Source organism: Chaetodon trifascialis, chromosome 16 (genome assembly GCF_039877785.1).
Source record: "Chaetodon trifascialis isolate fChaTrf1 chromosome 16, fChaTrf1.hap1, whole genome shotgun sequence".
NCBI lineage: Eukaryota > Metazoa > Chordata > Actinopteri > Chaetodontiformes > Chaetodontidae > Chaetodon > Chaetodon trifascialis.
Window position 1 is genome coordinate 11,588,774 of NC_092071.1, and position 23,353 is coordinate 11,612,126.

Consider the following 23,353-nt stretch of genomic DNA (forward strand, 5'->3'; position numbering starts at 1 on the left):
AGGATATTACTACATGGGCTCAGTTAATTTGCAAATTATTGCATTCTGCTTTTATTTGCACAGCGTCCCACATTTTTTGGAAGCAGGGTTGTACTAAATGTTGTCTAAATACAAGTGGCCATACACAAACTTTGCCCAACAAAATACAGAATATTACTAAGTTTCCCTCCTGCAGTGTATACAACTTCCTGTTTGCTATAAAACTATGGTTTTGATGTTATCACTGTTACGGCATTTATTCAGCAGTATTCTGGGAGAACAGATGATAATGAGATGGGGGATAGAGCCATATGACTGTGAACAAGCGTCTGTGAGCATCAGATATCTGCCATATACTCACTTTGCCCACTGGGAGCTTACTCCACTGTGATCGTTTTGGATATCGTATTTCTGTCTGTAATAGGAGAAACTGAGGGAGAAAGAATATATCAGGTTCTGCCCCCTCTGCGATATTAATTCTCTCTCTGTCTCAGGTCTCACTGGATCAGATAGGTGGTATTTTTAGTGCCATCCCCTCTTTAGAGTTACCACAACCTCATATTTCTCGGCGAGCTCTTCACCTTGGCCATTTTGTGTGATGATTTGATCTAGTTGCCTAGGAACCGGCCAACTCACTGTGATGTCATACAGTAGCATGGCAGGATTGTGTAGCTGTACCGGTCTGATCAAGAAGATAGACAAGCTGTAAGTGGCTTAGGACATTGACATGGCTGGCCTATTAATACATCTAAGCTCTGTTTACACACACAGACACTAGGTCGGACCCCAGCTGCCAGCCTTGAGCCTCGCAAGTCTCACGCATACTTAGGCGCAGATAGTGACACACTCTTTTTTAATGTACTCATCTAGATTTCTGCTCATGCATCGCTAGCCATTAACTGGAGGCAATTATTAACCAGTGCATGAAGTGATGGTACTTAGTCATCTCGAAGGTCGGTTGCATTCTGTTTCTGAGTATCTCATTAATGAGCTTGTTTTAGTCTGCATCTGAAGCATGGACAAGAGGTATGACTCCTGCAGTGACAGCCCAATGGAAACACTTTTAATTCATCCAAATGGAAGAAAGTCAGTCCAACACTGATCCAGTCAATCTCAAACTATTACTAAACTATTAGATTATTTGATGGATTGTCAATAACCTGATTTTTCCTTCAGTGCCACCAGTGTGTTACCATTTTTTTTTTTTTTTTAGCAAAATATCTCACCAACTATCAGATGAGCTTTATTTTCTTTGGTTTTTGACCAAATACCTGCAAAACTAATAACATCCCTATCAGCCTCAGTGATACTCACAAATCTTTGATACTAACGCGTTAAGCTAAGATGTTGATCATGATAAACATTATACCTTCTTAGCATCAGCATGTTAGCATTTCCTGTCCTCCCTTTTTGATATAATGGCACTCACAATACTGTTTCATGCTAATTAAATGGTGGATGTTAATTAGAGGTTATATGTAGGAGGAGTGTGTGCATGAACCACTTGGTCACTATCTGCAGTGCAGCTCTCACTCCTCAAACCGCATTGTTGGCCAGTTCTTCTCCTTGTTGGCAAGGCTGAAGAGCTTTTAATATCCTTTTATCTTCCTCTTCTGTTTTTCTCTGCAGCCTCCTTCATCTCTCTGTGTCTTCCATTTTCTTTTCGTTCTCTCTCCCCCCATTGCTGCTTGTGCTTCTCTCTCCATCTGCATCATTTTTTTTGCCTCTTGCATAATGTTTAGTTTTCCTCCTGTCAACAAATTTGCCCTCCTCACATCCACCAGTCATCCATTCTTCCTCTGATCTTTCTCTCGCCTTTCTTCTCTTAATTTCTCCTCGTTCTGTCTGTCTCTTGCTGTCAACACGCCGTCGTGTGTTTACGGCTTTTTAGCCCTCATTTAATTAGCACACTCGGCGTGCACCCCCAAATCCAAGAGCTGCAACATATGGCATATCCCTCTCCCCTCCCTCTTCCCCCTCTCTCTGTCTTTCTGTGCGTCCCCCTGCCTCACCTCCCACCTCCATTTGTCATTTCTTGTCCTCTGTTTGTCTCTCACTTTTTCTTAGTTTTGCTCCCTCCCCGTCTCTTTTCTCCTCCTTGGCCTGTGTCCAGCTCTGCAGGGACTGTAGAGAGGGTGCCACAGCGACGTCACTTAAAAATATTGCGTCCTCTGAAGTACGGGGATTATGTCCAAAGCATGTGCCTCTTTTTTCATCTTCATTTGATGGACTGCATGTTGATGATGTCACTTTTTGTTCTGTATCGAAGGATTGTGGGAAGCAAAGTCCATCTGCTCATGCTGATCTGCTGAGTCACAGCTACTCAGCACAGCATCGTGTATGTGTGTGTGTGGGGGGGAGAGTGTGAATGTGTGTCATGCACCTAGTGTACAGTCTTTTTTCGACTATACAGTGCATTTGCAGTAAGTGACATTGATAATAAATGGATTGTAGAGCAATCATCAGCCGAAATCTTGAGATTAAACCACTGTTTTTGTGTTTAAACAGGTGGTTTCAGATTGGTTTCTGTCTGTCTGCCTCTGTTTCAGCCAGTTAGCTTGTGTGTCTGCTTACCAGCAGAGTGACTGTGGCAGATTGGAGGGCTGTCTGTAGTCAGAGGATCTGCTGCCAAATTAGGATCGATGGCAGACGTTTTCAGCCATGGCAGACTGTTGAGAACCTCATCACACCACTACTTCATCTCACACACACACAAACTGTCTGACTCATGCACTTCCTGACTCACTCACTCTCTAATCTCTCTCCACTGAATCTGCATTTGAAAGACTGTGTACTGCGTTTTTAGTTGCTTAAAGAGTGAGACTGACATATCTCGACTGTGAGAGTCGGAAGCACCGAGACGCCAGTTTGTAAACATTAGAAGATAACGTCTTCAAGCTAGTTTGATTTGCTAACACGTGCCTTAGAGTTGGCACCAGCTTAAAATTAGAATTTAAGTGCATAGATGAACTCTTGTCCTCTCTAATGCATCTGTCGAGTTGCAGCTTCTATAAACAGTACCTCAAATAATTATCACTCCTCAACAGTCTGTCTGTCTGTCAGTATCATCCTTGGACATTTTCTCTTTATTGGACAGCAATAGTGAGGAAGTAGACATGAGAGAGAGGCGGGTATGACATGCAACCAGCCGGCGATGTTGTGGTCATGTGGAATATCTTCAGGTCTTAGAGTGTTGGTTGGACAAAACAAGATAAGGCTAATCAGTAGCATAGTGCCTCATAAAAATAATTGTAAGTTACAGCCCTAATTTTTAATACTGAGGTCAATTAACTAAACTAAGAAACAGACTAAAAAGCCCCCTCATGCACTCACCCTCCTTCCTCATACATCTCATATAGAATTCCTCTTTTAATGCTCTCTCTAGTAACCCATGTATTCCACATCCAGCATACTCATTATATATTTGTATACACACGCACACACACACACACACACACACACACACACACACACACACACACACACACACACACACACACACACACACACACACACACACACACACACACACACACATTCATGCATGCGCACTCATACTGGGAACTGGATTAGAGCCAACACACTGAAGTGGGGAGAGAGATCCTCGAGGCTGAGATGAAAGAAACCAATGAAGGAATGAGCAATTTGGGTTAGAGCAGAGAGTCTGATAAAAGCAAGACACTCTGAGATAATTTGACAAATCAGACGATGAGCCCGTCAAGAGAGATGAAATTACCATAAGGGGACCCTTAAAAGGCTTTGAGGAGGGGTTGGAAGTTGATGCTGATGCCATGTTGCGTCCCATTTATGCCCTTTTGGGAACAGCGCTGCATAAGTCCTTATTTTTCATTTGTTTCATGATTGCAAAAAGTTTGGCTCCCTTCAGACACATGAATGACAGGAAAATGCACTGAAACTCTGAGAGAAACACTGCTCCGAAAGAAAGTTTGCTATCCCCCCGTGGAGAGCAGACACTGTTACATAAGTTGTTATGCAACAGAACAGCCAGCCAGTCTGCTGCGCTGGTTTGAGGTGAACGCAGTTACACCACTGCCAGCTCAGCCCGATGCATAGTTAATTGGCCTCGCGTTGCCGCCGCTCTCTTTTCCTCTGTTTGTTTTTTAGCTCTTCCTGACTTCCCTTGTTTCCCAGCCCTTTCAGTCAGTTTCCGTCATCCCCTGTCAGTGTGCTGATGGAGGCAGCGGGAGGTCATGCTGCTGTGTGAACTCTCCCTCAGGGCGCAGGTGCTTTTATTCTTCCCTCTTGCCACTTTCAGATCAGTTTCTGTCCACCTTTTTTTACCCAGCAAGGCTCTCTGCCCGTCTGTGTCTCCCTTCGGCCAGGGAGGACATTATTTAAATTCTCCTAGAGAGTAAGGAAATGCATTTTGGCTGTTTTTGTTCCAGCAGATATTTTTAATATGTTATATATTTCTGACAGTGACGGTAGATTTGACCTTACAGTGCTTAGTTTCTGTGGAGTTTGCCTACAACATAAAATGTCCCGTTCTTTGTAAATGAATGTCAAACCTATGTAGTTTTATTGATCATGGTTCCCCCCCGAGGCCACGCGCTGCGTGCGATTCTGAAACACTGATGATGTGTTGCAGCTCCAAACACACGGCTGTGTAAATATTCAATGTCTGTCAGTCAGTTTTCATTCCTCTGCTCCTCTTCAGCCTCAGAGGCTCTGCATGTTTACAAGCAGTGCTTTGCCCTTTCTGTTTCTGTCTCCCTTTATCTTGTATCAATACATCCATCTGTTGCTCTGTCAGTCCGCCTGTCTTTCAGCATCCATCTGCCTGTCTATCCATCCGTCCGTCCGTCTGTCTGTCTGTCTGTCTCTTCAGTCTTTCTGTGGCTGAGTGTTTCTGAGTAGCACGGCATGCCCTGTCGGCCAGCTGCAGTTGATTCAGCACCGCGGACAGCTCCACCGGGCTAATCTCCCCTGGCAGAGTGGAGCGACAGCTCGTCCCTCCAAAATGTGGTCTTTCTGTGGGCAGGATAATGTTGACCTCACCATGTCCTCTGTGTAACCACTGTGAGTCTATTGTGGTGCAGGAGATTAGTGGTTCAGTCTCCAATCTCTTTTCCTTTTTTTTTTTTTCCTGGCTATGTAGCTGCCTGTTTTAAACTCAGCAGGAAATGCTTCTGTTTTTTATCAAAGACAAACTTAAGTTTCTTGTTCAGTGTATTGTAACTAGGGCTGCAACTAACTGTTGTTTTTTTTTAAATTAACAATTAATATATTAAGTTTTTGATTAATTGATTGGTAGTTTAGTCTATAAATGTCAGAAAATAGGAAAAATGTCCATCTCAAATTCCCAAAGCCAGTATTAATGTCGTAGCTGTCATATTAATTAGCTGTCTTGTTTTGTCCAAACAATGTTCCCAAACCCAAAAAATATTATCTAATATAATTTAAAAGCAGCAAATCGTCACATTTAAGAAGCTGCAACCAGGAAATATTTAGAATTTTTCCTTGATAAATGACTCGAATGATTCGCAAAATTGCCGACGATTAATTTTCTCACAGTCAACTAATCTGTTCGGCGTTTCAGCATTAATTGCAAACTCTCTGTTGTTTAATTTCCAGAGGTAAATGCACTTTGCATGTGCCGTCACACGCATACTTCTTCAGCTACCTCTGGGAGGCTGTCAGAAACTCCCACTAAAAAGTGAGGAGCTGACAGATGAGTCCTCAAGTAGCTCTGAAATCTGACAGGGAGACAGAAATAGCTGATCTAAATGAGCAGAGTGAGCAATGTTGTCACTGATCATTTGTTTCCAGCAGCTGATTCACAGGAGCTGCTGGCAGGAACCAGACAGACTGTTTGAATGTAAAATGATAAGATTTTGCACCACTGAGGAGCTCGGGGGGTGGTGCATGTGTGTGGAGCTCTATAGATGGACCATGTATGAACATATGCCTTTTTTAATTTACTGCTACAGCTGGTTACACATTTCCCCTCGTGTGTCCCCGAGCACCCGAACTAAAACTCTGCACAGCAGCTCCACAGTCATCCCTCCTGACATTCACCAAACAGAGATTTAAAATGTTTTAATCTATCCGCTGCTGTGGTCGGCTTACTCAAATATAACCACATGTGGTTTTTAAGTCCCCGGGTGTTTCACATGTTGATATTTGAGCTCTTGCATTGTAGATGTTCGACCTATTTTCATGTGAGTCACAAGTTACAGTTGTCTCTGATTCATCCTCCACTTTAAATCCAGGTGGTTGGCGTGTTCACATCATTTTGGCTCTGTGTAACATTAGAAAAATTGACTTGTAGCTTGTCTACCCCCCCTGCATTTCTGGAGGTACTGTAGTTGAATTGTTGCTGCGTGGAATGGCTTGTGAGTCTCTCCACTGCGTGTGGTTGTTAAACAGTGCCGCCATGTGGTGGCAGTGATTGTCTGTCTCAGTTTGGGGATCCACCATTGCGGCCATGTCGTGCAAACCTGCAGCACCATATCTGACCAAAACCAGCTGGTTTCCTATTTATAATGTGCATTTAATCTGAAAGAAACAAAGAAAGAGAAGCAGAACAAACAAGAGAAAGAAAGAGAGAAACGGACTCTGTAGCAGGTGTTTGGTGATTCTACACTAGGTGGCGTAGTGAGAAAATAAATGGATTTACTCAGATCATTTGTTGTGTAAGACATTTTCAGATGGAAATGATGATCCCATTTATGCAAGACTAATTCTCGCTGTCACTTCTAGATGTGAATTCATCATTTTTTTCATCATTCTTTTCTCCCTTTGTCATGTAGAGCGCCATAATACAGTAGGTGATAAACTATCCTATCAATCATGGGGTGGACAATAAGGCAGGAGGGTTTGTCAGTGAGATGTGACACACAATAAGTAAAGCTGTCAACCCTCTGCCTGTTGTTTTGCACTAATCCAAAATAATACTTCAATAAATGATCAAGCACATCAATTTACAGATCCTTTTTTTAATTTGGGTAATTGCTTTGACCATCGTGACCCAGTCCCAGAGCCCCATTTCTCACTTTAATAAAGATGTCTGAGGGGTGACGGCAGGGTTATGAAATGCTCCTCTGCTCTCTTCTCATCATCTTATTTTGGTCCCTCTTTTCCTCTGTTTGTTTCTTTCTGTCCTTGTTTTAGCAGTGGTGGATGTTGTGTAACCGCACTGGTTCTCTGTGAGAACCGAGCACCAGAGACATCAAAGCGGCTTGTTTTGTCATTGGGCTCAGAGAAGGGCTCAGAGCAGCAGTCAGGAATAGATCTCCTCCTCTGCTGCTCATTTCCCTCTGTCTGTCTGTTTGCTTCCTCTCTAACTCAGGGGATTTGGCGATCTTCTGACTGTCTCTGTTATTATGTTTTCAGGGAGTCCGTCTGTGCGTACTTCTGATTCTCGTGAACGTGAAAGCTCAGGCGTGCCTTTAGGGAATTTCCTCAAATTTTGGACAAAAGTTCACTTGGACTCAAGGATGAACTGATTAGATTTGAGTGGTCAAAGGTCAAGGTCACTGTGTCGAAACACGTTTTTTAAGATAAAATGATGAAGTGACATTTTCTGGGCCAAAGGTCAACAGAAGGAGAGATTGTGACCATATTTAACATTTGAGATACTGAATCGGGTGTCCACCTTGAAACGGTGCTGAAGCATCCATGTTTTACAGTTTGTAGTTTCTTTGCAGCTGCGCTCATGTTTGAAGCATTGTAGTCGTCCACAAGCTTGCTGATATTGAGCTTTAGATGATTGTTGTTGCACCATGTGATGAAGCTCTCCATCAGCCCTCTGTGCTCCCCTCTAAAAATAGTCTCTGAGTGAAGGCAGCATGTTTCTCACTGGAAATTATTCACTAGAATCATACATGTGAATGTAGTGATAACTTCCATTTTTGTCCTCATGATGCATATTACATGATTCAGGACAGACACGGACGTAAACTGCAGCTTGACTGGTCGGTGGAGGCAAACAAGCGTGAAGCTCTCCATCATTCAGTGCTTTCCCAGCCTTTAAGGCGAGCTCCTCTTCTTCTCCACGCTGTCTTTGTCAAACAGGAGTATTTCTTTTAACCCGGCCATGTGCCACTCGTATGTGTTTGTGTGTGGATTTGTGTGAATGACACAGTTCTGTAGAGTATCGTGCCCATAGTAGATGAAATATGAATGACGAAGCTCTCTGTTATAGTGTGCACATTGTGCAGTCAGCGGCACGCACATGCACCCGTGCCTAGAGGGCATTATCACCATGGCAACCATACTTTTTCACACCCCTCTCAGTATACAGTGTGTGTTTGTGCTGCTCCATATTAGTTTACCCCCAGCTTAAAGGTGCCCTCAGAGGCTGCCCTACATGAAGAATGCCCCTGTTTCCTCACACTTTTCCTTCCCTGATTTCCTCCCTCTGAGCTCACTTCTCATTACATTCTGCTTGTGTTCTTTCCTCCCTGTTTACCCGACATTTCTGGTGCGCTACCGCCTCTATCTCATGATGAGCAGCTTCAAAGGGCCTCATTCCAACAACCCCCTCTTGGTTGACTCCAGTCACAGCAGCAGTCCTGGCCCGAGGACGTGGTTAGACTGACTCAGAGCAGCAAACACACATCCAGCTGCTCCCATCCAACAGAAATCCTCTTTGACGGGGACAAAGCTTTCAGAATAACATGAGCTTAAAACTGATGAATTGCATCCTGAAATGGAAAAAAAAGCATGATCAGAGATGGAACACCTAGTAGATTAATCAATTTGTCAGGTCAACTGAAAGTTAATTGGCAACAAATTTGATAGTTGATTAATTGTGGCCTAGAATTGCTCAAGCAAGGAATGCAAAACATTTCTAGTGCCGGCTTCATAAATGTGGGGATTTTCATCTGTTATAAATTGAATACTTTTGGGTTTTGGGCCATAGGTTTGACAAAATTATTTGGCTCGGCTGAGGCTGCTGAGCCTGGTTCCACCGTCCACGAAGTCCAACAACATCAGTCCCAATCTGTCTTTTTGCCAGACTTCAGCCAGCGAATACAACCACTAGCTAACTGAGCTAACCAGCTAATTGCAGCTAACTAAAGAACGCAATGAGCAGCTGTTTACCGGTTAATCTGATGATATGCTGCCCCCTAATTGTTTGCAGCAGCCTTTTACAGGTGACCAAGTCTGACACACTGCACCTTTAAAAGACACAACAGATTCTAGGTATGCAGCAGCAAGTTGATTCAAATTGGTGTAAAGATGGAAATTATGTGAAAATACTGTGAAACAGCAGTACAAGAAGAGGTAGGAGTGGCCGCGGCTACCTATCAGTGCTGACACATTGGGGAAATGTTAACAGCAGCGGCACCAGCAGTGGTATCACAGCCATCTTGTTAGGAAGTGGAGCCGCTCGCCCCTGAAATAATCACCAACACGCTATCAGGGGATATCAGGGAACAAAGCAATATGCACTCTGTTATAAACTAGAATATCACTCCCTTACACAACGCACACACACACGTGTTCCTGTATGCCTGTGCAGAAGTGTGCGTTTTCATGTGATGTGTGGCCAAATTTACGCAAACAGACATGCGCACACACACAGACGCCGAGCCTTGATTTGAAAAGTTAAATGAAAACGATCCATACTCCACAGAGAGTCTGTGTCTGAGATTAAACTTGTTTTTTGTCTCCCTGTTGGCTCATTTAGAGTCTGTGGGGGGGGGTAAAGCTAAAGGACTCCCATCTCCACACGCACACACAAGCACACACACGCACACACACGCACAGAATGGCCTCTTTGCTGTTTTTTGGGTATTTCGTTCATAATGCTGTTATATCAGCTGTGACTTTCTTTTGGGGTGTTGATCAGTGGCTAATAGGAATCTAAATGGATTCTTGGATGTTAATTGCCATGAAAATGCAATAACGGTAGCTTTGTGTTTGTGTGTTAACTCCAGGCGGTGCTAGACACGCATGCAGCACAAACTGTAATAGCTCTTAATAGGTTTTTGGTGGGAGATTTGTCATAGCGGATGAATGAGCTATTGTCTTCCCGTGAATCCCTTTCTGACTGTACCGTTGCCTATCGTGAAATATAATTTGGAATATTGATTGCTTGGGATTGAAATGTGATGGCCTGTAGGGTGTAATTAAAGTTGTTTGAGTAAATCATGCAGAGTTCAGATCAGATATGGAATTAGCTGTCGAGTAAATCAAATACAGAATAATGAGCAGCAGCATGTTTCTTAGCAGATTTGTCACAATAAACACCATATCGCTGAGATTTCTTCCGAGCAGACTGCGGGTGAGTTTTTACCGATTAAACAACAGGATCACGTCTTTCTTTAAAATGTTAAGACCTTAGGTTAAAGATATGTGAACGATGTGTTAATTAGGCAGCTCTAGACAAAATAATGAAGATTCTGCAGATCCTCTGGTGAAAAAACGTCTTTCTTTTTTAATGACCCAGTTCCTGTTGTGTTGCGTTTGGTGACCCAAGGTTTTTAAATATGTGCCTGTCAGCATGTCACTGTAGGTTGGTATTAGCTCCACAGGACGGATTCTGTCAAAGAATGACAATGACTCATCAAGACTGCGTTTTTTTCCTCTTCTGTGAGTCAGATATTAACTTAGTCAGCTCTGTTCTTACTCAACAGAAATCTCTATTTTAAACCTCTCCCTGCTTCACACCCTCTCTCTCTCTCTTTTAAAACTCTCTGTAGCTTGTAATGCACTTTCTCTCTTGTCTGAGTTTCTCACTTTAGTTAGTTTGGTAGTTAGTCATTACCATTCATAAGATGCAAGTATTCAGGGATCAGACCCCCTGCTTGCTGCTCTGGATGTCCGGTGCACGTGTCAGCAGAGCATCAGCAAATCAGTGAGTCAGCAAGGTCTCTTTATAGTCGCTGATAGACTGATTAACTGCAAAAACAACACAGCGCTGCAGCTCAGGGACACGTCAGGCATGCGCACAGATGTTCCCAGACGCCAATGAGAATGCATGGAAACAAACACGCACAAACCGACCCCCCCCCCCCCAGTGTTCTTTATCCGTCTCCTGGTGCTCAGTGCATGTGCTTTTTCACCAAAGCACAGGAGGGGAAAGTTTGTGAGCATGTGCAGAGCAGTATGACAGTACAGTACACAGTGTGTATGTTTAAGGGAACATCTGACCATAGAATTGTCCTTTAAACATCTGCGGACCAGCTGGGACATTTTCACTGTGAGAACCTCTTCTTTTCCTAAACAAATGGTTGAGGTGCTCTTGAACAAGGCATTCAGCCCATAATGGTAGAAAGCTGTCATTGCTCCTGGCAGCTGCCATCTGTGTAAGTATCCAATCAACTAGGAAAAATAACGAACTCATCTGCATGTCTTTGCTTCCAGGTGTCATGTCTGCAAGACTTCTTTGGCGATGAGGACATTTTTGTGGCGTGCGGACCGGAGAAGTTCCGCTACCAAGATGACTTGATGCTGGATGAGAGCGGTGAGGCGAATGGTTGTTCCTCTGACGTTTCCATGCTCACATTTCACATTTGACCTCCTATGTTTTTCCTTTGTTTGTTGTTGTTGTTGTTGTTGTTGTTGTTGTTGTTGTTGTTGTTGTTGTTGTTGTTGCGATACATTATTATGTTGTTTCAGTAATTCTGAAACATGGGGAATAATTTTTGGTCAAATTGGTGGTTTTATCTTCCTTTGCTGTTCAATGCAGTGATCAACAATCTGACTATTTAGAGGTTGTCCAACCAGAGCCAAAACAGAAAAATACACCACCAACACACTTCTCTAAAGATGACTCTAATCTAATGTACGCCTTGTAACTGACTTCTTACCATAATGTGTTCATTAGGAAGCTCATTTCAAACCCTCATCAGTGTAGAAACTTTATTTCCCTTTAAATTCTTGAACTGTGCTAAGCTGGCTACTCATTGTTCAATATACACACAAAATGGCATCCCTGAATTTGTCTCACACTGCTGACAATTTGGAAAATTTCAAGGCCAAATCAGCGTCCTACTTTCTTCTGTACTGTGTTATAATTAAATGAAAAACATTAGTTAAAATGAGGCTTTGAGTTGTTTTATTGAGGCATTTTAAATCTTCCATCAACTCGAGTCGACTTGGAAAAAAAACCCAATTCTTTCTTTCTTGTTTTCTGTCTTTCTCTGTGTTTTCCCTCATTCATCATGTCCTTTCAGTCCCTCAGTTCCCCTTGTCTTCCCTGTTTATGACACATCTCCCTGGTTCAGGTGGCAGAGGACTGTGCAGGCTGTCCAGTTCATTACAGTTCACTACTCCTCCTCTCCTCTTGTCTCCTCTCTCCTCTTGGAAGAACGGGTCCACTGCACTTAAGCCACCATCTAACCCTTTGTGCCATCGCTCCTCTTCTTCTCTTCCTGTCTCTCCACTGCGGTCTGCTGAGCATACGTGCTGTCCTCGCTTCACCCATCTGTGTTTCGCTTTCTGTCTCCCCTTTCTGCATCGCTGTCTGAAGACTCTTGCCATTTAGTGCTCATCTGTATTCTCACCCTCTCATCTCTCTTCCTGTCTCCTACATGAATGAGTGTGCACTGGCTTTTGTTCAAAGGTTTATTCAATTGATTTGTTCCCCCCATATCCCTTCATCCATTAAATAATATCCATCCCACCTGGGTCGCCAACCTCCACCTTCTTCCCCCTTTTGTCTTCCCTCTCTTCCCCACTACTCTCCTTTCACTTGTAAAATATAATTGCTAGCAGCTTCCATTAGCTAGTTTCTTTTTGGTAACCTTGAGAAGGACCACAAAACAATGTCCTACATGCGACGAAGACCACGTTTCCAGCGTATCTGCATTTTCATTAGTTGCTGATGACTCTCTCCATTAACAGCTTGCCGTTTTAACCTGCTATAGGCAATGCATTATCTGCCCGTGTCTGCACATGTGAACACGAGCGCCCAAAACAATGCTGCAAACACTTCTTGTCATTTCCCCGCTGTTTGTGTCTGTGTCCATTTTGGAGTAAATTAGGACTTTTCTTTTGCTCTTTTCTAAAGTAAAAAAGATATCCCATGATCGTGACTTATTTGCTCTGTATTTAATATATCTGTAATGTATCTGTATCTGTAATCCAGCTCAGACATTTCTGGATGATTTAGCCTTACATGAAGAAAGTGGGGCTGCACGGTGGCGCAAGCAGGTAGTGCGCGTGCCTCACAGCAAGAAGGTTGCCGGTTCGATCCCCGGGCGGGGCCCCTCTGTGTGAAGCTTACATGTTCTCTCCGGGTACTCCAGCTTCCTCCCACAGACCAAAAAGCATGCTCATTAGGTTAATTGGTGACTCTAAATTGCCTAGGTGTGAGTGTGAATGGTTGTCTGTCTTTGCATATTGCCCTGCAATCGGCTGATTACATTAATCACAAAAATCAAGATGGGCAATCTCGCCCATTGAAGCTGGGATAGGCTCCAGTCCCCCCGCAACCCCGAAAGGGATAGGCGGTATAGACAATGGATGGATGGATGAAGAAAGTGAGATGCTGTGAGTCAATGTAATACAGTTGGAGACATCATATATGACCACACTCTACTTGTTTCACCACAAAGGCCGTGAAACCTTTTGTAACCTATAGTATATTGTGGAGAAACATGGTTAAATTAAACTGCATGCAATTTTGCTTAAATTAGCATTTCCTTCCTTCCTTCTGAATAAGGCAACTGCTGTAGTAATACACTCATTTTGATTGATTGAAATAAAAAAAAAAAAAACATGTTGAACCACGACCTTAATCCAAATATGCACCAAAAGCAAAGCTTTAAACTTAACCTGAATATAAACGCTTAATCTTGTGGGGTCTTGATTTTTGTGATTAATGTAATATACACACATTCACGAACACACACACACGTATAGGATTTTTTCTGTTCCAGAAGACAGACTAACACAATTTGACACCTCCTCATGCCCTGGAAGACAGAAAGCAGAGGCAAAGGGCAGGAGGCATGAGGCAGAAATAGACAGACGAGAAAGCAGAGCGACAAACGAAACAGACGCGACAGAGAGACAGTAGGAGTCAGAGCTGCAGACAACATCGCCTCCTCTCTGCATAACTATAATTATCGCCTCTGCCTCAGCTCTGGCACACTGTCATCATGTTAACACTCCGCATTGTACATTAATCACTGGGCCACAACGACTGCCGTGCAAGCAAGTAACACACACACATGTGCAGACGAAGGCACCCACACACGTGCAGACTGTGTATAATTTCCACTTCCCCCTGGTCTGAAGTGGTAATGAGCTATAATGGGGCCGGGTTAATGAACGGGAGAGCGGCAAAGTTTGGGGGACGACGGAGGCAGGGAGGGTGTGCGAGTACCATCACATGGCTCATTTACCAAGACTGTGTGTCTGTAAAATATCAGACCTCTGTGAGTCATAGCTGTCACTCCTGAAACGGCACAATAATTGCGTTTTGCAAAGCGAGCCCAGTGAAGGTCAGAACTCATTTTTGCAGGCGACCTGAAGGTAAAACCAATTACAGCTGTGTTGGTACATTAGTGGTTTGGTGTTTTCTTGTATGACTAAAGGTCAAAATCAATCAAAATATTAACAACAGTTGGTTAGAAATCAATGAAATTTGAATGTTAGTCTAACAGAACTGAGCTTCACAATGCTCAGTTGTGATTTTGGTAAAACTTTTCGTTAATGTGTGCGTATCATGAAACACAATGTCACATTGTCACACTTAATGTTCACTCTTTCAGTGCATCACTGTGTGTGTGCCAGCAGCAAGAGTTTTCTCCGCCTTTATGTGTAGCACTTCAGTTGCCACCTTGTATGGATCTTGTATGGATTTGGATTTAAACACTGGATTTGTCCCACATGCTGACTCTTTTTCTAAAACGTCTGCGTTCTGGAGACGTAGGGAATTTGTGGTTTCCACGCTGTCCCTGAACACATCTGTGTGTCTCGTCTTTGTGCTTGCAGAGTGTCGTGTGGTGAAGTCTGTAAACTATGGGAAGATGTCTGGCTCTCTGAACCGAGGCTCCCCCAGGACTGTGGTCCAATCACGACGCAGCAAGTCCCCTGCGTCAGGTAAGACAGTAAAATAAGTTATCTCTTCTTTTTTTCTCCCAAGGAACCTATTTGTTAATGCACTGTGATGTGGTGTCATAGTCCTTTAAGACATCTGAGCGTGTGTCTGCCTATCCCTACGTCTGTGTGTTTGTGCATGAAGAGTGTGTGTCCTGTGTCTCAGACCTGATGGACACAGCTGGGAGTTGTTTGTATCCTAATACTTCCTCATGTGATTGCTCAGTATTTTCTAGCTCATTACTTAATCAGTGTCGCAGCAAATGAAAACAGTATGAATAAACACTGCAATGAAATCAGAGCTCTGCGGAGTGTCTGCCAGTGTTTACTGCGTCTGTGTGTGTGTGTGTGTGTGTGTGTGTGTGTGTGTGTGTGTGTGTGTGTGAGCTGTGTCTTGTTTCATGCAGAATATAAATTCAAATGAGAATGATTTCACAAGGGAGTGGAGAAGAAGGCAAACAGTGATGAGAAGGTAAAAAAAAAAGAGGGGGAGCATGAGTGAAGATGAGAGGGAAAGAGGAGGGTTGGTGACTCAATCCTGCAGCTCCCCACAAGCCGTTCTTCACCTGACATACTAATGAAATGTAATGAAATGGGGAGAGCTTGCACTGGTACCTGCTGCATTGTTTATGCCCGATAATGATGCTTTTATGAATGTCTCAAAACAAAATCCCTCTTTGAGGCAACGGCAAAGCAGGGAAATGGTCTCAAATAAAACAGGGTATTAGTTCCAACAGCTGGATGCAGCCTCCATTGATGCACCTGCGCGCGTACATGTGGGCCAAGCATTCAGCGTGGCTCAAAGCTGCTGAGGACTTGGCAGTTAGTTTGGAGCTTTAACAAGTATCAGGTCGTTCTTTTCTTGATTGCACAGTTTGAGCTCTGGCTGTGTGCATATACCAGAATTTTAAACTTAACAATACGAATATTAAAAAAACAATACCTGACACCTCTTTCTATACCACAGCCAAAAAGAAAATGTTTCATCTGTGCAGCCTCGGGTTGAAAATCTCATTGTATCATCTGTTTTTTTAAGCTTCAGTACTTTCATTACTATCGCATGTATAATTAGTGGAGGTTGTATCTCTTTAAACAAAGTCTACAAGTATAGATACTTTCACAGCATTTATGCAAAAGCTCACTTGACTCTTCATCCTTAGTGTCATTATTTTGTTTGCTGTTTTCTCTGGTATTTGGGTGCACAGAGACCTGTTGGGTTGGGGGATGATTTGATGGGTGATGCAACATCCAGAAACTCACCAGAAGTCGTTCCACCTGCTGTTGAAGCACACGGGCATGCACAGGCACACTTTGCAGAATGAAAACCAACTGTTGTTAAGGTGGAGGCAGAGGTGAGGCGGAGGGAAGAGCAGGGGAGAGACCTCGGGTGACCGGAGAAAGTTCTGGATGCTGATGGCTCCGAAACTTTGGGGAAAAGGTTACGAGAGTGAGTCATGCGCTATCTGATCTCAGCGGTGAGGTCTGGATTGAAGGTGTGTACTAATGTGTGTGTGTGAGAGAGAGAAAATAGGAGACTGAGACAGAGGGGGGGAGATGGAAAAAAAGACTGACTCGTCTTGGTTGCCATGGAAACATAGCACAGGAGGAGCATGTAGCTACAGACACAATAGCCTGTGACAGCCATATATGGCAGCGGCTTCCTGTAATGGCCTGCAGAGGAGAAACGGCGCTGACTGACGCTCGGTCCTCGCTGGAACCCTGAGTCAGAGCATCCCCGACGTTTCTCACTTCTGAGAAATGTTCCCCTTCTGGCGCTGCTTCCGCTACTTAACATCATCAAAATGTTCCCGGCGCGCTGTTGACTGTTTTGTGCTGCATTGTATTTATTCCCCAAAACATCATTAGCTTGTACCAGAAGACTTTAGAGCGGAGCGACAGGAGGAAATGAGAAATAATTGATTGGTCCGTTGTTTGACCCTGACTGACACTCAATCAGTCAATATTGTCTCAGAAGTTGTTTTTTTTTTTTTGTTCACTTTTAAAGCACACGTTGCGCCGCTTCCCTTGAGGACGGTTTGTTCAAGAATTATATTACATAGTCAACAGCAGCTGAGCACCACAGCACCACATGGCTTATGGAGGTGTCCGCTCTGTTGTTATTTCCACGTGTTCACATGCAGGCCTTATGTGCCGTCTCTCCACTGATAATGGCAAATGAAAAGATGGCAGTCAGATAGAGCAGAGTATCTCGCACGAGTACGGTCTGATAAAGAAATTACATTTTCCCAGAGTCATTGTGTCACAGTGGTATTATGATTCCATGCGACTAGGACAGCGTGCCGTCCATTCACAGTTGTGATTTATTTAAACGTATTACCATACAGATGTTTCATAAATGAGACTTAATATTAATTAATTAGTGAGCTAATCAATCAGCTGATTTACAGGAAATGAATCAACACTGATCACGAACATTGATAGCTGTATCTTCTCAAAAGTGAGGATCTGCTGCATTGTACATTAAATATAATCTGGTTTTGGACTATTTGATCAACAAATGCTTAAATACATAACAAGCAGTCCTTGTGATGAATCAAGGGGATCCCAGCAACACATTTCCTCTAAATGTAGAAATGTTTCTAGGCGTGAATGTGAAAGGGTCGCCTGCTGCTCCCCGTGTTTCCAGCCTCGTGTCGACTGTGAGTGTGACTTGCAGATCTTTATCGACTGTCCTTTTTATTTTTGTTGATGTCCTCTCGTGTTAAACCTCGTGTCCTGTTCAAGCGTGCACAGCTTTCTGACAGTAAGGCTGAAATCACAGGCGGGAAATGTGAGACGTCTGTCATCTTAATGTTCTCTAATGGACCTTTGGCCGTGCAGTCCACTGACAACAACTGATGGTACTCCAGCTGAAACAGTGCCGTCTGGCTTGGCTCTCTGTATTAGTTCTATTAAATATGATAATTATTTAGGGATTTAAGCCACTTAACTCTGCAGAATAATGCATTTAGAAGAAAGTTGATTAATTATATAAAACATTGCCTTATCGCAGCATTTGTCGGTTATTTAATTGCAGCTACACTCAAACCCTTTTTATCTGAGACCTTGGCAGTGAAATTAAAAGCGTGGACACCAGACAGTCTATTCCTTGATATTTAGACACCAGCACTAGTAGGTTTTTATTATTTCTCATCTGCCCTGGGAGAGCTCATAATAAAGAAAGCTTTTCACTTTAAACCTTCGCGTTCAGGTATTCTGAAAGCAGCCTTGAAATCTCATATTCACTTTCCGTTCAGCCAACACGGGCATTAATAACATTCCTTATCACATCTAATAATCCGGACTGAAAGAGCTGCACTGAGAAGATGTGAAGCGTGAATTATGTCTCAGATAGTGAAAGAGAGAGAGACGGGGAGCACAACACATGCGCTGTCAAACACCACCTGGTGTCTCTCTCTGGGTCTGTCTGGCTGCTCCTCGATGTGTGTGTTTGCAGCTTAGACCTCGACACCGCCGAGGAACAGAAGTGCGTGTGAGGGCCCGGACAAGCAGACTGGTGAGACAGACAGTTGAACACAAACACACAAAGAAGACAAACACGGGATCTCATGCTGTAAGATTAAATGCAACTTTTCATCTTCTTTTGTTTTAGAACACTGTGAATTGAAGTGGGTTTAGTGTGTCTTTGATCGCCAAAAAAATGTATGTCTACGTGAAAATGGGTCTCTCCAAACTGATTTAAACTATTTGCAGACATAAAATACAAAACGCATGCATGCATAAGTTCATCGCTTTAATAGGACGCACCAAAATGTGCAGTCAGCTGGCTGTAGAGGTGATGTGATTTGTTGAATATGTGGTGTGGGAAGGTGGGACAGGTGGGACTTTAGTTACAGGTTGAGAAAGAACCATGTGTTCATTTTACAGATCTTTTACCATTAATTTTAAATGATTTCCTTCACTAAGCTCCTCATAGTTTTTCAAAAGTGATATGAAACTTTGCTTAATGCTCACAAAATGTACAATTTATGTATCTAGTTATGTGAGACAAAAATGAAATGTTAGTGTTTATCAAACTAAGCAGTCAGTTAATGTGATGTCTTGTGTTGTGCTGCTACTTCTTCTCACTTACTGTATAATACAAATATGTGAAAACCGTCATGTACAACATATTTGTCCACCATTGGGAGGAAAAGGAGTAGAATAAAGTATTCCTGATGCAAATTGTGGATAGAGCTCAAAAACAGTCGGACTGACGTGGAATGAAAAGGAGGATGAAACTTTTTAGTCCTTTTTTTTTATCCTCTGTGTTGCTTTGTCAGACTAGGCGAGCGCATCCTCTCGTCTCGTCTGTTTCAAGAACACGAGCCTTCTGAGAAATATGAAGAATCAATTTAGAAACGCAGCAGCAACAAACAGCTTCTCAGGCTGCTTCCGGGCACAGATCGAGCTGAACTCTCCTTCCTTTGAGAAACATCAAAGCGCGGAGACCTACAGTATGAGTTGTGGGTGAGTCATACGGTCGTCTGATTTGAACGTGGAACAGACTTTTAGGAATTTCAACTGATTAAATCTTGAGACACAAATTACATCAATTTCTGAAAAACTTTTTGCGCTCGCTCGAGGTGGATTTTGCCTTTTTTGAAAAAGAGTTGATCCCCCTATTTTAATTACATTATCTTGTTCCGCCCACTTCTTCTGCAGTGGTATGATAGTTTTTCAACGGGGGAATTGGCGCCACCTACAGGTTTTGGTGATGAACCGACTCCTTATAATCATACAACAGTAGTGGATGAAAACAAGCATTAATTTGCATTTTCTTCCTCCAGTTTTCTTGAAATTTTGCAGCAAAAATTTTGCTGCAAACCCAGCTAATGATTTCGATGACTGACTTTCAGCAGTTAAGTGCAAGTTTGTTTTTGCTGAGAGAAATGCCAGGTATTTCATATTGTGGAGGGTGTGATGTGGCTTTACGTCCTCCCAGGTGCGTGTGCGTTGTGTAGGCAGGTCATTGCGTGTAAGTCTGACATTGTCATCACTTAATTCTGCGATGATCTCACAACTCCAGCTGAGTGCCTATACACCAAAATAATGTGAGAAAACAATTTGCACTCAGACTTAGTTTCTCTCCCTGTCTCGCCATCTGTCTCTCTGCCCTCCTCTGATGCCTCATGTCAGCTAAAATTAACAGACGACCGCAGATGGTGTCAGCAAGCATCGCTTTTGATACTTAAGGGTCTCACCTTTCTCTTTCTGTCATGAGTAACTCCTCATGACGGGAGAGACGTGTGCAGGGCGCCGACCCACAGATACATCCAGCATGTCTGCAGAGGATCAGCTGCAGGCTGTGACTGTCTGAACTGTGATCGCATGATGTGCACAGCCTTTGCCACGTTTCCAGCTTCAGAAAACCAAGTCACGAAGAGTACAAATGTACTTTCTGAAAACTGGTAAGAACAGGGAGTGTAACAAATAATAGAGGCTGCAAGAAAAACAAATGAACAGCCAAGGCAGTATTGATATTTGCACTAAAGGCAAGATAATGACATGCTTCCAGCCACCATTGTGTTTATGAAACAGCGTTGTAGTGACGCTCTTGTATACTTTCAGCAATCATAAATTGAACTCATAGAACACACACAAACTTCCATTTGTTATCGTGTGTTTATATAAACCACATGTGTTATTATACATGCTTCATTTACAGCGTGGTATACGTATGATAAGGTGTGGTCCTTAGAATGAAGGTGTGATGATACACACATGTGATGTGGAACACATGTGATAGATGTCCAGAGAAGAACGTGACTAGCTGATTATTAAGACCTTTAATCTGTAAATTTAGATGATGTCCTTCCCAACATAGAGAAGAAAAAGAAAATACCAGCACACTGATTTTGCAGTCTGACCACATTAAATGGAATCTCCTGGATATATATGCACTGACCCATATAGCTTGCCATAGTTGTAGCTTTTGTGTTTATTCACAGCTAATGTGTCAAATGTGTTGCTTGCCAACAGTATTTTGCTTTTTCCCATGAAAAGATGCATCGCTGCCACCTAATAGAATTGTGTTGGCACTGTTAATGCATGGCTTTATCTTGCTACTGTTGCACCTATTGGATTTTTACCCACCCGAGTGTTATGGCTCCAATGTTGCAATGTTGGTCCAGCCACCACTTTGGTCCAGACAGAAATACCATTAAGACAAAGTTTTTAATATCCAATATTTTTGATTGGTGCCAAATACTTGCATAACTAGAGCCAGTCTCATCAGCCTCAGATGTACTTTGTGCTCATACTAATTAGTTGGCAAATTAGAGCCAGTGTGCCGAGTACAGCCTCAGAAAGCTACTTGCATGGCCACAGACTCTTTTTTTTTTTTCCTTGTTTTCTACCCTTAAATTGACTCAAAGGTGTTACTTCAACTACACGTAAAGCCTAAATAGAAATAGAAATATTCAAACCCTGTTAGGCTGCTAGTTGTTGCATATCTTCTCAGTATGTTCCACAGTCACTGTGAGTCTATGTTTTTGTTTTATTGTTTTATATCACAATATGTAACCATGTGTCATCCAACACATCAGAGCTGGAGACAGGCAGACACATGAGGTGCTTTTCCATATTCATCGCCAGCACAGCTTCCTTGTGCAGTTTTGTGCAACCACAGTGTTTAACACAGTAGGTGTGAAAGAAGCTGGAACACACCATCTTTTGTGGCCACATTGCATTCTGGCGTCTTGATCCTCAACGGATGAGGAGACGAGTCCAGAAAGAAACCATTACATTGTGTTTGTCAGGCAGACGCTTTTGTCCAATGCAGCTTCTGCCCCGGATGTGGGCATGAGGAGCTGGGCATCGAACCCCCAACCCTGCTTCAAAGAGCTGCTTCAGACGTTTTCTAAAACGCTTCAGACTGTTGCACACATTTCTCCATTCAGTGAACTGCAGGAACGAGAGAAACTGCAGAACATGCTGCTACTGTTTTTGCTTTGAGTGAAATTTCAGTTCAAAAATAGCAGCGTTTGTTACCTGAGGATGTTTGGACAAGGAACAATAGAGCCTTCAGCATCCATGTGGGACAGGCTGCCTCCCCCGACCACCCCAGCCCCCTTCAGAGGCTCTCTCTGTATGCTGTTTAGTCTCTCTATCTGCACTCCTCTTCTTCTTCTTCCTCTATCTCTAGTTCAACTTTTAAATCTTAGTGTCATGTTCTTTAAAAACCTGCTCCTGTATATCAAAACTGTAGATTTATTTATTTTTACTTCCATACTATCTTTCTCCCTCTCTTCCTCTCTCTCTCCTCCCCCAGCTCTTCCTCTGTCTCTCCCTCTATCTCTCTCTCTCTCTCTCTCCGTCTCTCTCTTCTTCTTCTCTCTCTCCCTGTCTCTCTTCCTCTCTATCTCTCCATCTCTCTCTCTTCCTCCCTCTCTCTCTCTCTCCCTCCCCGGTGCGCGTCACAGTTTGCGCAAGCAGCCTCTCCGCCTCTCGCTGTAGTACATCTCTGCTCCGTCTCTCCCATTCACCACATATTACTATCACACTCGGACGGAGCGCGTGAAGAGGTGCTGTTCTCCTTCTTCTCTTTACCCCGCTTTGGATTATCACTGTGTTTTTCATCATGCTGGAAGTGGAAGGTAGGAACTTAAAACGACATGTCAATCGGCTTTTTATAACCACGACATTAGTCGTTTCCCCGTCATCCTAAACTTTATTCCCTCCCGCTCGGGGTTATTTTCCATCGCTCTCCACAGATGTGAATATCAATGACATTGCCATGGTGTGATTTCATGGCATGAAGTCAGTGAGAGGTGTCTTTAAATGTTCACACTTATCGTTGTGTAACTGGGAGGAGTGTCTGTCCGTGTGCGTAACGCTGATGCTGGATTTCATCAATGGAGATGTCCAGGACTTGCTCAAACAATAGCTCGTTTCTTTATGTCAACGTTTCACGGCGCGTTTAAAACATGCAGGATACTAGTGTAATGAATTGAGAGCCGGTGCTATTTTGGTCTGCTGTGGGCTTTATCTCCTTTGTCTTGAATAATTCAGAAAGTTCTTTGATCTCGGCGGAGGAATAAACATTATACGGAGAAGGTTCGCTCTCACAGGTTTCACTTCTGCGCTCCGTCAGGAGGGATTGTCTCAGAATATGCGTTTAGGTGAAGACTACAAATGAAATGATGTTTAAATGCGGAAGTATTTACAAAGAAATGGCAGTAATGGATAGCATTATGATTAAACAAACGCTGAGAAATGGCAGAGAATAGTGAGTCTGGTGATGTTTTGTAATTCCTCGTTGGATCTTTTGAATTTATATTTTTTTCTCCAAAAACTACGAAAGAGTCGCATCATTGCCCAGATCTCACTTACTTTAAATGCCTCTTGCCAC

The 23,353-nt window shown here is 43.1% G+C and overlaps 1 protein-coding gene across 3 annotated transcripts in view; it reads left to right on the forward strand.

Moving 5' to 3' along the window:
• The window catches only part of dclk1a (doublecortin-like kinase 1a), a 47,438-nt gene that overhangs the window by 5,733 nt on the left and 18,352 nt on the right, over positions 1-23,353 (forward strand). For 2 of the 3 annotated variants that reach the window (XM_070983269.1, XM_070983271.1), the window contains exons 4-5: positions 11,317-11,416; positions 14,896-15,003. In XM_070983269.1, coding sequence (XP_070839370.1) covers positions 11,317-11,416; positions 14,896-15,003 — 208 coding nt within the window. Of the gene's footprint in view, positions 1-11,316; positions 11,417-14,895; positions 15,004-22,420; positions 22,599-23,353 lie in introns of those variants that run through there. The other variant, XM_070983270.1, reaches the window with a different exon arrangement.